The sequence below is a fragment of the Pyrus communis genome, chromosome 16, assembly GCF_041283825.1.
Source record: "Pyrus communis isolate YQ-2024b chromosome 16, ASM4128382v1, whole genome shotgun sequence".
In the NCBI taxonomy this organism is placed as follows: domain Eukaryota; kingdom Viridiplantae; phylum Streptophyta; class Magnoliopsida; order Rosales; family Rosaceae; genus Pyrus; species Pyrus communis.
The window spans coordinates 3,768,877-3,782,155 of record NC_142580.1 but is presented as its reverse complement, the minus strand read 5'-3'; the positions used below and the strand labels follow the sequence as shown (position 1 = coordinate 3,782,155).

General features: G+C 37.3%; 4 protein-coding genes and 1 non-coding gene across 5 annotated transcripts; 2 read left to right on the top strand and 3 right to left on the bottom strand.

The window, feature by feature from the left end:
* The first annotated feature begins 23 nt into the window (after window positions 1-23).
* Window positions 24-95, top strand: TRNAW-CCA (transfer RNA tryptophan (anticodon CCA)). The gene has a single exon. It is a non-coding gene; the product is annotated as a tRNA-Trp (tRNA).
* Window positions 96-615: 520 nt separating this feature from the next.
* Window positions 616-2,716, bottom strand: LOC137732161 (cell division topological specificity factor homolog, chloroplastic). Its single transcript, XM_068471461.2, has 2 exons — window positions 2,525-2,716; window positions 616-1,380 (listed from the first exon to the last, which is right to left on the bottom strand). Exons 1-2 carry the CDS (start codon window positions 2,609-2,611, stop codon window positions 796-798), a joined length of 672 nt encoding a protein of 223 aa, XP_068327562.1. The 5' UTR covers window positions 2,612-2,716; the 3' UTR covers window positions 616-795.
* On the top strand, window positions 2,672-5,945 carry LOC137731448 (protein RETARDED ROOT GROWTH, mitochondrial). Its single transcript, XM_068470555.2, has 7 exons — window positions 2,672-3,208; window positions 3,583-3,694; window positions 4,197-4,338; window positions 4,542-4,690; window positions 4,845-4,996; window positions 5,372-5,486; window positions 5,612-5,945. Exons 1-7 carry the CDS (start codon window positions 2,913-2,915, stop codon window positions 5,744-5,746), a joined length of 1,101 nt encoding a protein of 366 aa, XP_068326656.1. The 5' UTR covers window positions 2,672-2,912; the 3' UTR covers window positions 5,747-5,945.
* Window positions 5,946-5,998: 53 nt separating this feature from the next.
* LOC137731449 (DUF538 family protein (Protein of unknown function, DUF538)) lies at window positions 5,999-7,556 on the bottom strand. The gene is made up of 3 exons (XM_068470556.2): window positions 7,366-7,556; window positions 6,728-6,782; window positions 5,999-6,571 (listed from the first exon to the last, which is right to left on the bottom strand). Exons 1-3 carry the CDS (start codon window positions 7,465-7,467, stop codon window positions 6,192-6,194), a joined length of 537 nt encoding a protein of 178 aa, XP_068326657.1. The 5' UTR covers window positions 7,468-7,556; the 3' UTR covers window positions 5,999-6,191.
* Window positions 7,557-9,279: 1,723 nt separating this feature from the next.
* LOC137732320 (chorismate mutase 3, chloroplastic) lies at window positions 9,280-12,983 on the bottom strand. Its single transcript, XM_068471628.2, has 6 exons — window positions 12,704-12,983; window positions 11,087-11,309; window positions 10,862-10,948; window positions 10,583-10,726; window positions 9,830-9,922; window positions 9,280-9,717 (listed from the first exon to the last, which is right to left on the bottom strand). The coding sequence occupies exons 1-6, from the start codon at window positions 12,895-12,897 to the stop codon at window positions 9,478-9,480; spliced, it is 981 nt and encodes a 326-aa protein (XP_068327729.1). The 5' UTR covers window positions 12,898-12,983; the 3' UTR covers window positions 9,280-9,477.
* Between the last annotated feature and the right edge of the window lie 296 nt (window positions 12,984-13,279).

The window sequence follows — 13,279 nt, the reverse complement described above, 5'->3', positions numbered from 1 at the left end:
AACTAATGAGTTCAACAACAAGTGGATCCGTGGCGCAATGGTAGCGCGTCTGACTCCAGATCAGAAGGTTGCGTGTTCGATTCACGTCGGGTTCAATCCCCGCTTGTTATTTTTTTCTATTTTTCTTTGTCATGTATCATTCTGGTTTAATCCCACTGAATTTTATTTTTATTTTTTGACAAAATGGGATTCTTCTTCTTTTCTCTTTGATTGATGGATACTGAGGATAGAGGGTTGAGCTCAGTCGCATAATGAACCCTTTGATCTTGAGCTCATCATTTATAACAAAATGATATTCAAACCGATTCTAATACTTTAACAAAGGATTGAAACTGAAAAAATTTCTTTACGCTATTCCATCTCGGATCTCCAAATTTGCCACAATTTTTTCATTTTTCCTTCAGTATTGAGAATAGTGCTTCAATATTAAGAATAGTGATTTATCCATTCCAATAGAATCAGCTGTTCAAATGAGATGCCATAGAAAAACATTTTTTTTTTTTTTAATTTCAAAAATTGTTGTTCTCCCAAAGTTCGAATCCATTGCCATTGATAAATATAAATAACTAGGGCAGACGATCAAATACACTCACATATGTAGTATAACTAGAGCCATAACAAAACCAACCCGTGAATTCAGCATAAGAAGATTCCTCCTAATCGGCTTACACAAATTTTTCATATATATACAGAAGAACCAGGTCCAATCCGAAACATCTAAAACATAAACTTCTTTGGTTTCAGTCAAAACACAATAATCTATTTCTTGAACCCAAAGAAACCGAATGAGTTGCTTTAGTCAGGGATGAAGAAATCAAATTTGACATCAACAGAACCAGAACTGTCACCAGTATCTTTGTACTCGATATTTGTTATCGTTCCAGTCTCGTCTCCAATCTGGTATTCTGGCTTAACCCGTCTTACAGGTACCGTGACGGAGTAAATGGTTCCCACATCAGTATCGGCAGACACACTCAGCTGAACTTTGTCTCGCGATTCTATCTCAACGAAATCTGACAGAGCATGCACAATGTTGTTGACAATCAATCTTTTAGCCTCATCACTAACTGCGCATCGGTCAGAGAATAGGATCATCTTCAAGCGCTGCTTGGCAATGTTAGCATTAGAGCTCCTTCTAGATGTTGGAGACGGGAATAGTATCTTCCAAGCCAAGTTTAAACGGTCAAAGAAACTCATGTTGATGGCATTGAGGAGGAAGCTCTCGGAATCCTGGCAACTTGAGTTCGATGACAATTGAAAATCTCCAGCCAACCGCCTGGAATGTTGACGAATATTACGTCTATCAAATGACATACTGGGCCACTTCGGCATAATCTCAGAAACGCAAGGCCCTCCATTTGGAAAGCTAGCAAATTCTACCTATTACACAGTACAGAAATTGGAAGCCGAGCAGAGACTTAGCAGAAGACATTTGCATATCTTATTAAACCATCTTATGTAACTTGACAATTAGGAGCAAAACAAAATTTCAACTTCCATTCAGGTAGGTTTTCAATAACAAAATGAAAGTGAGGATTCAGTTCCCTTCATGAATAAGGAAAAACGTTAGGGATGCCTCAGTTCAACTGCAACCATACAGATCACAGCGGGCAACCGGCCATAGAGAAAAGAAACACTTCAATTTCGATTCAATATAAAGTTCAGAAAAGTCATATACAATGCACACAAACACCATGGAAGATCTTAAAGATGGACAAACAGTGATGCATTATATGAAATCATAGTTCAGTAGACAACTATCATACCCTCAATCCCTGATAGGCTGTTACGATGAAATCACTTAACTACTAAGAAGAACACAAGATTCGGTCACCCAGACGACAAAACCCAATTCAACATGATAGCAAGTGAACAAAACAAGAAAGTATTTCCATATAATCTGACACCGACGTCATCATTATGACTTTGACAACTAGTAAACAATCACGATGAGAACCCCTTTCAATTTAAGTTATAATCAGTGGTCCAGTAAAGAATTCTCCGGTGAAAAATAACCGAGTGTTGTTAATTTTGCATACTTCTTTAGCTTCAGATCGACATTTTACAAACGGAATTGGTGATGAAATACAACAAGTAAGACTCTCAAGTACCCTCAGTCTACAACAAAGTCCTCAGCACTTTCCTTTTTGCTACAAGACCAACGGGAAAAACCCTCAATTAAATGGGCATAAAATAACTAAATTGCACCATATTCTTCTAACTTAAGCTGGTAAATTAACTGGTAGTTCAACAAATTCGATATAATATTTCAAATTTTCATTTCTGAACAGAATAAGGAAGCCACCAAAGAAATTCATAAAATTCTCCAACAAGGGACAAAAGAAACAATAGTCTCACAGTTGAGCTCAATAAAAACCCAAATCCCCAGCTCCTTTCTCTCATTTTCCCGGGAACCAAACAGCCCAGAAAGAGAAATTGGAAGAAATGCACGAAACCCAGATAAAATCAGAGACAAAATATGACAAAAATACATGAGAAGTAACCCAGAAAAAGAAATTCAGACCTTTGAAATGGGCAAAAGGGTTCGGAGAGAGTGCGTCGAGTGAGAAGTCAGCGTCGCCGTGACCCTCAGATCCCCAAAAAGCGCCATTTTTCTTCTTCTTCCTCAGTCTCTCTGCTCACTAAGATATTCTTGCTCCTGGCGCTTTTCGTTTGCTCAAAGGGACCGGCTGTCTCAGCCGTCCAAGGGTTCAGGAGGTTCTTACTTGCTACTTGCTAGCAGTCAACAGTAGTAAACTACACGTCGTTTTACTCAAATCTAAAACGACATGTCGTACTTCCGAAAAAGCTGGAGGAGGAGCGGAAGCAGACAACCGGCAAAACTTGCGCTTCTCACTTCAAAGATGGCAGCGAAATTAACTTGGCTTCCCAAAACCTTGAAGCTTCAGTGAATGGGGAGGTGGAGAGCCGCTGCTTCTCTTCTCCTCAGCCCCGTAGCCGCCGCCGGAGCTTCTAAATCTTCTGTTCCCGCCAAGCCTCCTTTCCATCTCCACCGCCCTTCAGCCTCCACCTCCTTCTACTTCCGCTTCCTCAATTCACGACCTTTCTCTGCAATCCCGTCTCGGGTTTCCGTTGAAGCCAATGATTACGACTCTGAGCCGCCCTTCTATGCTCAGAGTCAGAGCCAAGCTAAGGAAGACGAGGAAACCGGAAAAATACCCGTTAAAGCCTACTTCCTTTGTACCAGGTTAGCCTTCGTAGTTCTTAATTTTGCAAATCCTCGTCTGGGGTTTGATTGTTTTGTCATATGTTTATGTGGGTCTGTCTTCGTTTGTGTTTTTAGTTTGATATAAGCTCGTATTGTCTCTTCAAGCTGATGACTTTCATTAAAGAACATTGCTTTAAGGTTTTGTTTTGAACATTCTGACCATTTCCTATTGTTCTAACGCTGCTATGATTTTCTTTTTCTTATGTTTGATCTGGGAATTTGATTTTTGTTTCGGGGTCTGTCTCGGTTTTTGTATTGGGTCACTTCCATTTTTCGTTGTCTCTCTCACTTTCTCAGTTGTTTCCGGCTGTGTTCTTTATGATTTGGCTTTCTCAGATTCATGGTTTTCGCAGTATCAATTTGAAGAGCATGCAAGCCGAGAATTTAAGCAATGTCATTCCTCCTACTTCTCGCTCATCGAATTACATTGCCCTCAGATTTTGCGATTTCCCTTCAGAAAATACTGTAAGATGATGATTCATTGAACATTTTAATAATTTGCTCGGTTGAAGTTCTTGTGTGATTAAATTTCATTTTTGAACTATTCTGCCTCATGATATGCATAAAGAAATCATTTGTAGGCATTAAATTTCCGTTGCGGTGGCGTAATGCATCCATTTTCGTCTGTGAACAATACTAAAAGAAAATTTAGACTGACTTTTAGACTGATCCTTGACTTTACATAGTTGATTAAGCTATTTTCTTCATTTACTTTTTGGGGTAGGCTATGTATGTATTGGCTAATTGATGTCCGACTGACTACTTTCGAGTGAGGACATCATAACCATATTTATACACGGGGTCATACCTGGCTTATATAGAGAAACAAGTGTACTTTTTCGAGTGAGGACATCGTCTCCAAAGCTACAAGTGTGCTTTTCTTTTTCAGTTATAGGCTAATAGCTAATAGCAGCATCGAGTATAATTAATATGATAGTCCTTTCATTATCTCGCTGCTTTCTTTTAGGAATTTGGAGTCTGGCGTTACATGGTCGTATTCCAGTATGGATCTGCTGTTCTGTTTAATGTTGAGGATCATGAAGTTGACGGTTATCTCGATCTAGTTACAAGACATGCTTCTGGATTACTTCCAGAGATGAGAAAAGACGGTAAATTTCTTGAATATAACCAAATTTCATTTGATTTCTCGATGTGATCTTACACTTCATTTCAGTTGAGTTCAACTGCATTGAATCATCAAATGCTAATATATTCTTCTGGAATAGAAAGGTTTGAATTATATTCTTCTGGAATAGAAAGGTTTGAATTATATTTAATTCTCTGTATGGATCTCTGTGTGTGCTTGCATTAGATTATGCCGTAAAAGAAAAGCCACAGCTGGATGAGGACATGCAGGGTGGTCCAGACTACATAGTTCTCAAAACTTTGGACACTGATTCTATTCGCATTATTGGCAGTGTTCTTGGCCAAAGTATTGCCTTAGATTATTTTGTTTCGCAGGTAATTCTTTTTCAGATTCAGTTTATCAATATATCTTGCTTCTTTTGTAAACCAACGTTATTGCATTTGGAGAACCTTGGGTCTTAGATTATGATAATCTATATCTTTCTGAATCCCCTCCCAACCGTGGGGTTGCACGGGCCTTTCTTTCTAGGTTGATGGTATGGTTGAAGAGTTTGCAGATATAAATCGTGGAATGGAGAAAACTGGAACTTTCACAATGCATAAAAAGAAGCTCCTTCAACTTGTTGGGAAGGCTAACTCGAACTTAGCTGATGTAATTCTTAAAGTAGGTCTTTTTGAGAGGTAATGCCGTTGTGCTTTCTTCGGTTGTTTGTAGTGATATTTCAAGGTCAGTAATCAGTTGCATTTAAAGTTGGTCCTTCTGTATGCTGGATGATCTAGATTTCTCACTGACCTTGAATATTGCATTTAAACCCTAAACCCTAAGGTTTCAACTCCTCCCCCTTCTGGATTAGAAATCTTGGTACCAACTTATAGTAAAATTCAGAAAATACGCTATGGACTTGGCTGAGCGACGATCAGATTAACCTTAGATTTGGTTTTCTTCAGTTGCCATTTTTCGTTTATCTGGAATTGCTTTGAGTGCTCAAATATACCAGTTTGGTTTATAATTTGGCGTTGCAGCTTTTAATATTTGTTCTGTTCTTTATCCATCAGATCAGAAATTGCTTGGAGGGATGCAAAGTATGCTCAAATACATGAGTACCTTCGGGAGGAGTACGAGGTTACACAACGCTTCGGAAACTTGGATTTCAAGTTAAAGTTTGTAGAGGTAGGTTCGTCCTTTATTAATTCACCTCGGTTCTTAAATCATGGAGAATTGTACGTTGCCGGTGTAGATATTGCCTTTTCGATGAATTCATATTTTCTTTGAAACTAAAACATTCTTTTTCGCAGCACAACATTCATTTCTTGCAAGAAGTCCTTCAAAACAGAAAGTCAGATCTTCTGGAATGGTGCATCATCTTCCTGTTGAGCATAGAAAACATTATATCGCTGTACGAGATTGTTCGTGATTCATCTGCAGCTTAACATCGTATCACTATACAAAATTGTTCGTGATTCAACTGCTACTTCTCCGTCGTCTCGGAAGCAGATGAGAAAAGTTACAGCAGCCAAAGTAGGTATAGGAAATTAAATTGTCAACAGAGAAGGTTATTATTTACGTACATTCCTTCACTGTAAAAAGATATCTGTGATTCCCTTCTAATTAAATTGCAATTTCAGAATACATCGCTGTCTCATCGTTTACTGTATCATATGCGTAAAACAGAATGCCAATCGAACAGAAAACGGAAGCAATTGCATTCATCCAATAGCCAAAAGGGTTCAATTTTCAGTAACCACATAACAGTGCTCTGCATTTGACATTGTCAAAAAAGAAGCAGTCATAGAAATGCCTATTAAGTAAAAAGCTAGCAAGAATTCAGATCTTCTTCCCACTAATGGCGATCGAAACGCTGATTTTACTCTAAACTCAGAATTCTTCTACTTTCACGGAGTCACGCGGTGTTATGTAGACATCCTTTGGTCTCGACTTCTTAACACCAGCTGTAAACCACACCTTATCGGACTTGGAACTTTCAACCACTACACAAGTGACCTTAACCCATACCAGAACCTTTGTCTTCATTCCATCTATCCCTGTGAGCTTTCCCCTTAGAAGAATGGCCTTTACCCGGGTCGCGTACCTCATAACAGAGGAATCCTTGAAGCTAACTTCACATGCTGATGGCAAATACACAATGAGCTTGGATTTTGTTTCGTCAAACTCATAACAGGTTATGTTCTGCGGAAACAGCCCCGGTGGCAAGTTGTACTCTCGAAGGAGATCTGGCAAGCTTTTCGGCGGCTTTCCTGTAGGTGAATCAAACAAGAGAGAAAACTCGTCATTCGAACAATAAGCATTACCATTTTTAAGGCAGATTGTTGACTGAAGTAATGTACTGCAAATATTGCATCCATCTGCAATTCAGTCATACTAATGATATTATGGTAAAGATTGTTCCATGCCTTTTAGTTTGTTGAAAACCCATTTTGCCTTCTCCTCGACGGTATTCGAGAATGTCTGCAACAACAAACAATCTGATTAAGAAAGCACAACGACTTGGACAAAATCTGATTTTTTTTCTGCAGAATGTTTGCTGTCGTCAACAAGTTATATTCTAACTTCATTCCCTTGATTTCTATATCTTTTTAGCAGACAATATTCTATTCTAAAAAGGACGATCCCAAGCCAACAAGGCTCTCCGCTTTACAAGCCTCGGGAGAACGTCTATCAATTAACCCATAACCTGAGTTTATTAACTCCCAATTTGAAAATTTTAAAGTCCTTAACTTTTATTTCCACAACACAATTTACCAAAAATCAAAGCAGATCAGCAAATACAATTCAGATTACACCCAAAACCCATCTTCCAGTTCACTCTCTTACGGATAAAAACCTAACAGATCAGATCTCATCCACCGGTAATTACAATTTACGACCGACTAAAGCAAGATTAGCAGAAAATCATGACTGGGTAAACTTGATTCAAGGCACATTACACAAATACCGACCAAAAACCAACAACCAAAAACAAAAACAAGAACATAATCATAGGAAAAAGTAAAAGGGTAAGAGAACAAACAGAAAGATTACTGTTACATACAGAGAGGTCGTCGGAGATGTTGGAGAATTCTTCCTTGGCCTTCTTCGAGATCCACAAGCTCCCAACTTTCAAGCTGTTCACTTTTGTTAGAGCTTTCTCCATTCTCTCACTCTCTTTCTCTCTCCTCCGATCTCTCTCTCTCTCTATCTAGTGAGTACAGTGGTGATTGTGGTGGTGGTGAGTGAGCAGTGATGAGTATATAAAGTGCTTTTTGTTCTCGGTAAATCTGAAGCCGTCGGATTGAGACAAACATCCCCAGCTCACACTAATCAACAAAGACGAATTATTTGGGAAGCAACGTTAAGGGTATTTCTGTACTTTCGACATGAGTCGGCCGCCGATTACTGCTTTTTAAGGGTTCAGAACTTCAAACTTTCCTATTTCAAAGAGGGTTTGGATCCCGGATCTCCTTTTTGAGAATTCTACGATCAACGTACGTGGATTGTTGATAAAAATTTATGCGGTCGCAATTAAATATTTTTTATATTTTAAAAATAAAGTAATTTTGTTTTGCATGAAAAAAATAAATAAAAAAAATTATGACCGCATTATTTTTAATCAACGGTCCACGTACGTTAATCTTATATTCCATAAAGGATCTGACGAGAATCGAAATCCTTTTAAAAAAAAAGAAGTTCAAACTTTCCCTTCTTTATTACCCCTTTTCTTTTGTTTTTTTACCGACACCACAGACAGAGTCTATTATTTTAAGGCTTGCCCATCAACATATCCGTTAAACAATATCATAAGTGTTGTAGACCAATTTCACTGAGGAATTATAAAAACAGTGCGGCAGAAAAATAGTGAAAACACTTCTATACTAATAAGGGAGAGAAAATCTTAATTGTCGAGGAATATAATTATAATCGGGAAACTATTTAAAAGATATTAAAAAATCTTATAAAACTTCACATAATTATGTTCTTAATTAATTTAGGACTGCAAGAATAAGTATGTATATCTTCCTCGGTCTTTTGGTTAAGATCTAAGTGTAATATCATGAGTATGTGTACTTTTTATTGTTCTTTTGGCTAAGATAAAGTGTAGTATCATAAGTATAGTTTCACCATTTTTATTTAAATTCTTAGGACTTTTCCTTTGTATCTCACGTTATTTTAGTCCGTCTGTTTCACATATTGACTAGTTAATTGTTGTTTAAAAAATACTCAATGTACTAACAATTTTACATTCATATTCTTAATACCATGTCAGAGATGAGTCTTAGCATAATGGAAATATTACTCTTTTGTGATCAAAAGGTCATGAATTTGAGTCAGGATTGCAAAACAAAAGTAAAACTACGTAAGATAGACGTTTTCCTCCGACCATTGCCAAAAAAAAAAACCCCTTGTTAGCTTGAAGTTGCACTTTTTATTATTAATATCACGTCAACATAGAATAATATCAATATAATGGAGCAAAAGTCAAGAAGTAATGGACAAGGCTGTGACACAAAGTGAAGGTTTGTAAAGAAATTGATACAATTGAAAAGTTAGAAGGTGAAGTGATGTTTTCGTGATAATTTAAGTGTTCATTTAATCCATAAGGTAACAAAAAATACCACTTGAATTAGAAGTCACATTCTTCGTTTTTTATTTTCCTTCGTTTTCTTCCCCTTTTGGATGCTAAAGGCTCTTCTGCACATGGTGGGGATCACAAATCGCGTAATTTCCAGGCCATTTGACAGATGACAACTTTGGACATATGTATGACAGATATCCTTTCAAACCCTAGTTTGGGGAATGTAGTCGAGCTAAAACTTACAGAGTTCATACTGTAACGTATGTGTCTTTCTCCTCACGTGACCATTTTTTTCCTTAACGAAGTTTCACATCCAAAAACTAATTCAGTAATCCAAAGCAAACGAATGACATGAATGAAAAGATTAAAAGGTCTACCAAATAACAACTCAACTTGTAAACAATGCCGAAGGCGATTCACATCTGTATCACAACAACAAAGTTGTATCCCATTAAGTAGGATCAGTTGTATGAATTCTAGACCATTGTTGCGCTTAGTTTTGCAAAAAGTTTTCCGTAAAACTCACATCGGTATTAATAAATTAAATAAAATGAAATCATGGGTTTATTGGACAATTGTGATTGTTTTCACTCAATCCAATCTTCTCAAGAGGTATTCAACCTGAACTTGCTTTGTGAGAGGCATGATCCAATCTCCATAGAGACTGGCAACCAAATGTGGCTTGATTTTATATGCAGGGTTAGCTGCATTATCTTCCCCTTCGTGGATTTTAACCTCCTGCCCATACGTTTTCGTCTTCATCTCCACTCTCCTCTTGATCGCTGCTTCAACTGTTTCAAACGTCAGCAGCGCCATCAGTTGATTTCCGTCCTGCAAGAACCACACACCGGCACAAGAAGAAAAAAACGACTTCAATATGTGAGATAATGAACCATCAAGCAAAGCCATGATCATCAGGGAACATATATAAGAGGAAGCTTACTTGTGCTCTAATGGCATCCTCGTATTCTGCAGGGGATTGACGGAATTTTGCCTCTGCCACGAATTTACCATAGTGAATTCTCTTCGATAGCGCCTGTGACAAACATCCAACATTGGAAGGAGATTAAAAAAAAAAAGGGTACGCTAAAAGGATTAACGTAGAATTCACAACAACGCAAAGTCTTAAGAACAAGCCCATCTAACGTAGAAGTAGCTTTGCAAATACTTGCATATTAACTGAAAATCCAGAGAGGAAGACTGCAGCAAGTAGTCATTCTTTCTTAAGTTTTGTCTGCCTTTAGTAATTCAACAAACTCAACAAGGAGGCAAAGGTTCCATATGTCATGGACAAGGCTAGGAGAAAATTCACTAATACCGCCTTAACCTTATAATGTGACATTTCTTCTTTTATCCTTCTATATTTGGGCAAAAGCGGTAGTGGAAGCCCTAGGAAGACTTGCAAAAAGACTTTACGAAAAGACATGGAGTACTTGGAGGTTATGGAAGATATGGCGCAAAATGACATTCTATGATTCATACAGCAACCCCACTTAGTGGGATAAGGCTTTGTTGTTGTTGTTTGGACGTCACAAACTAAACAACCAGACAAAAAAAGAGACGAAACAGAAAAACAAATAAAACAAACCTCTTAACTATCATACGACACTTAACTCCCTAAACTAGTATAATGTGACAACTTACTATTATATGCGTGTTTGTAATAATTTCAGTTAATAGTGGTTTAATGGTTTACCTGCAAACACAGTGTGTCACAAACAGCAGCTGATCCACAATTACCATCGTCTCCTGCTTTGACTAATCTGGGAAGGAGATCTCTAAAGTACATATTCCAAACCTTATTGTTTATATTAATTGAATCGGCATGCGGATGCAAAACCTAGTTTCGTTATCAGAGAAAACGCAGGTCAGAAATCACTAAGAAAACATACAGTAAAACAAGCCGAATTATGCGAGTGAACTTAAAAAAATTACAAACACAAGGGTAATTATCATGTTGTGTATTAGAATTTACCCGAGGGTACTGCAAAGGAGGAAGCATTGGCTCAGGTAAGTGTGCTGGGAAGAAGGGATGTTCATCCGGGCTCTTGTATCTCCCCACCTGGCTTGCAAAAACGAAACGTAGTTAAGAAAATCTCCAACATCATTACAGGGGATCCTTTCTTCAGGAAGAGCTTGCTGCTTATAAATAATACGATTGTAGTAGTTATATTAATCTTTTATATCTCATTTAGATTACCCGAGCATGGAGTTTTTCAGTTTCCCTGACCATAAACTCAACCAGTGACCCGCGAAATCCTTCCATCGAGAAGGTGTCATGGTCATATGTGTCTGCATTATAACAATACTGAGTCCTTTCCAAAAGGCTAAATATTATGCTATCCTCTTGTCGAATCAAAGAGTGCCTTATACTGTCTAGGGTCAAGATTTCGCTCTCATCCACCCTTTTCTTCCTTGAATACCTATACGAAAAAGAAGCCGGATATCAGAAGTTAGGCTGCGAAAAATTATTGATTCGTTGAGAAATAGTAAGTTCATTCCCTTTTACATAAAACCTCCTGATACATAGGCATCGTTGGGCACATTTGAACTAGTAATGATCTTATCAAGTATGTTAATTGCAGCAGAAATGAGTTCACACGGATAAATTTCCGGCTGCCAAGAGAAACTTAACATGATTTTACAAAACATGCAGCACTTGGCTCCAAGTCTCAAGCTATTTTATTGTAACAATAGCTCGATTTTCTCGTTCGATGTCAAGCATAATAATAGACTAATCAAGTCTCAAATACAAACAAATAACAAAATCACCTCACCTCACCTGACAGACAAAGAGCATCAAATGAGACAGCTAATGTTATTTAATTCATGGTTTGTAGATAAATTAAATTGGAGCAAGCTCCCTCAACTAAAAATCCATTATCATTGGTTCCTCGACCCATCAAAATGTGTAGCTATGATCCTTTTCGTCAACTTCGTCAAAATTTTGTCAAAATAAGTTAGGTTGGAATGACCATTTCTACAATTGGGATCCCTCAACTTATCAAAATGTGTAGCTATGATCATTTTTGTCAACTTCCTCAAAATTTTATCAAAATGAGTTATGTTGGAATGATCATTGCTACAATTGGGTTAAAGTTAATGAATCATTGCTCCAATTGGGTTAAAGTTGAGGGATCATTTCTTAACTTGGATTAAAGTTGAGGGGCCAATGATAATTGAATTTTAGTTGAGGGACCATAGCTGCACGTTTTAATGAGTTAAAAGATCAATGGTAATGAATTTTTAGTTAAAGGACCATTGCTCCAATTCAGTTAAAATTAAGAGATGATTATTAGAATTTACTCTTTCATAAACCAAGATTGGACTTTTCTAGCAGGCAAAACAACAAACCGCTTAACTATATTGGTAAATTCAAAGGGTTGGACTCCAAAAAAAAAAAGGGGGGTTGGACTGCAACAATGTACTGGTTTTGGAAATGCAACAAGTAGATTTCTCTAGAGATTGCACAAATTTCGAAAGAGCTACAGTACGCCCAACAGAAAATTAGTGAATAATTAAACCTCAAAACCCTTTGAAAACTTGTCTAAAATGTGATTAGATTGTTAAAATCCTAACGGGAAATGCTCCTCCAGCGCACGTTATACGACAACCTTTCCTTGCAAGAACATTATGCAATCAGCAAACCATATACAATCCAAATTTACTCTCTTTTCAGAAAACCATAAATTTTATTATTTTCCATGACAATTTACCTAATTCTTAACGACCCCAATCAGCAATAACATAACACTAAACAACCCATGTAAAAAAATTAAAAACTGAAGAACATTAAAGTCAAAATGATCGACTTTACCTGATGGGAGAAGTTGCAGAAAAAGAAGAAACTTGGAGAGGACGGCGCAGTTTTCTTCCGGGATTTGATCCGAAAACACCGTTGGGGGTGCTAAAAATGGTGTGGTTGACCAACTGGGGAGTGGGTAGTGAAGGCCTTGAGGCGCTGTGGGCTGAAGCATTGGGAATTGGAGCTTGCAAGAGCTTGGCATCCATGGCGGTCACTGGTGCGATTTGATTTGGATTTGGTTACGTTATGGGACTATCGAGCAAAAACCAAAAAGTGCTTAATAAACGTTTTCTGCTTCGGCTTTTGTAAACCGCAAATTCACAAGTGGGGACAAAAAAAATTGGTGGCTAATTGCCAAATTTGACTACAATATGGTTAGGGTAAGAAATTTGATAACTACATATGAATCTTTCAAAGTGAGATTTTTTTTATAAATTATTTATCATCTTTCAATTTAATATGGTTCTACTTTTAAAAAAATTTCTTAACATTTCTCTTTGCAGTATTTTTGCTCATCATTCTTAATAGTGGTAATGCTTACCATCCTATTTATTATTATTAAATTAGTTTAAATTTTAAAATTTGTGT

Coding starts and splice junctions, on each gene's coding strand:
- LOC137731449 (XM_068470556.2), bottom strand. CDS start 7,467: ATGGAGAAAGCTCTAACAAAAGTGAACAGCTTGAAAGTTGGGAGCTTG. Junction 6,783..7,365: donor ACATCTCCGACGACCTCTCT/GTATGTAACAGT, acceptor TTGTTGTTGCAG/ACATTCTCGAATACCGTCGA. Junction 6,572..6,727: donor GGTTTTCAACAAACTAAAAG/GCATGGAACAAT, acceptor ATTCACCTACAG/GAAAGCCGCCGAAAAGCTTG.
- LOC137732320 (XM_068471628.2), bottom strand. CDS start 12,897: ATGGATGCCAAGCTCTTGCAAGCTCCAATTCCCAATGCTTCAGCCCAC. Junction 11,310..12,703: donor TCTGCAACTTCTCCCATCAG/GTAAAGTCGATC, acceptor TTTTTCGTATAG/GTATTCAAGGAAGAAAAGGG. Junction 10,727..10,861: donor CTCCTTTGCAGTACCCTCGG/GTAAATTCTAAT, acceptor TAACGAAACTAG/GTTTTGCATCCGCATGCCGA.
- LOC137731448 (XM_068470555.2), top strand. CDS start 2,913: ATGGGGAGGTGGAGAGCCGCTGCTTCTCTTCTCCTCAGCCCCGTAGCC. Junction 4,691..4,844: donor TAGATTATTTTGTTTCGCAG/GTAATTCTTTTT, acceptor CTTTCTTTCTAG/GTTGATGGTATGGTTGAAGA. Junction 4,997..5,371: donor AAAGTAGGTCTTTTTGAGAG/GTAATGCCGTTG, acceptor TTTATCCATCAG/ATCAGAAATTGCTTGGAGGG.
- LOC137732161 (XM_068471461.2), bottom strand. CDS start 2,611: ATGGCGCTTTTTGGGGATCTGAGGGTCACGGCGACGCTGACTTCTCAC. Junction 1,381..2,524: donor CCCTTTTGCCCATTTCAAAG/GTCTGAATTTCT, acceptor ACTGTGTAATAG/GTAGAATTTGCTAGCTTTCC.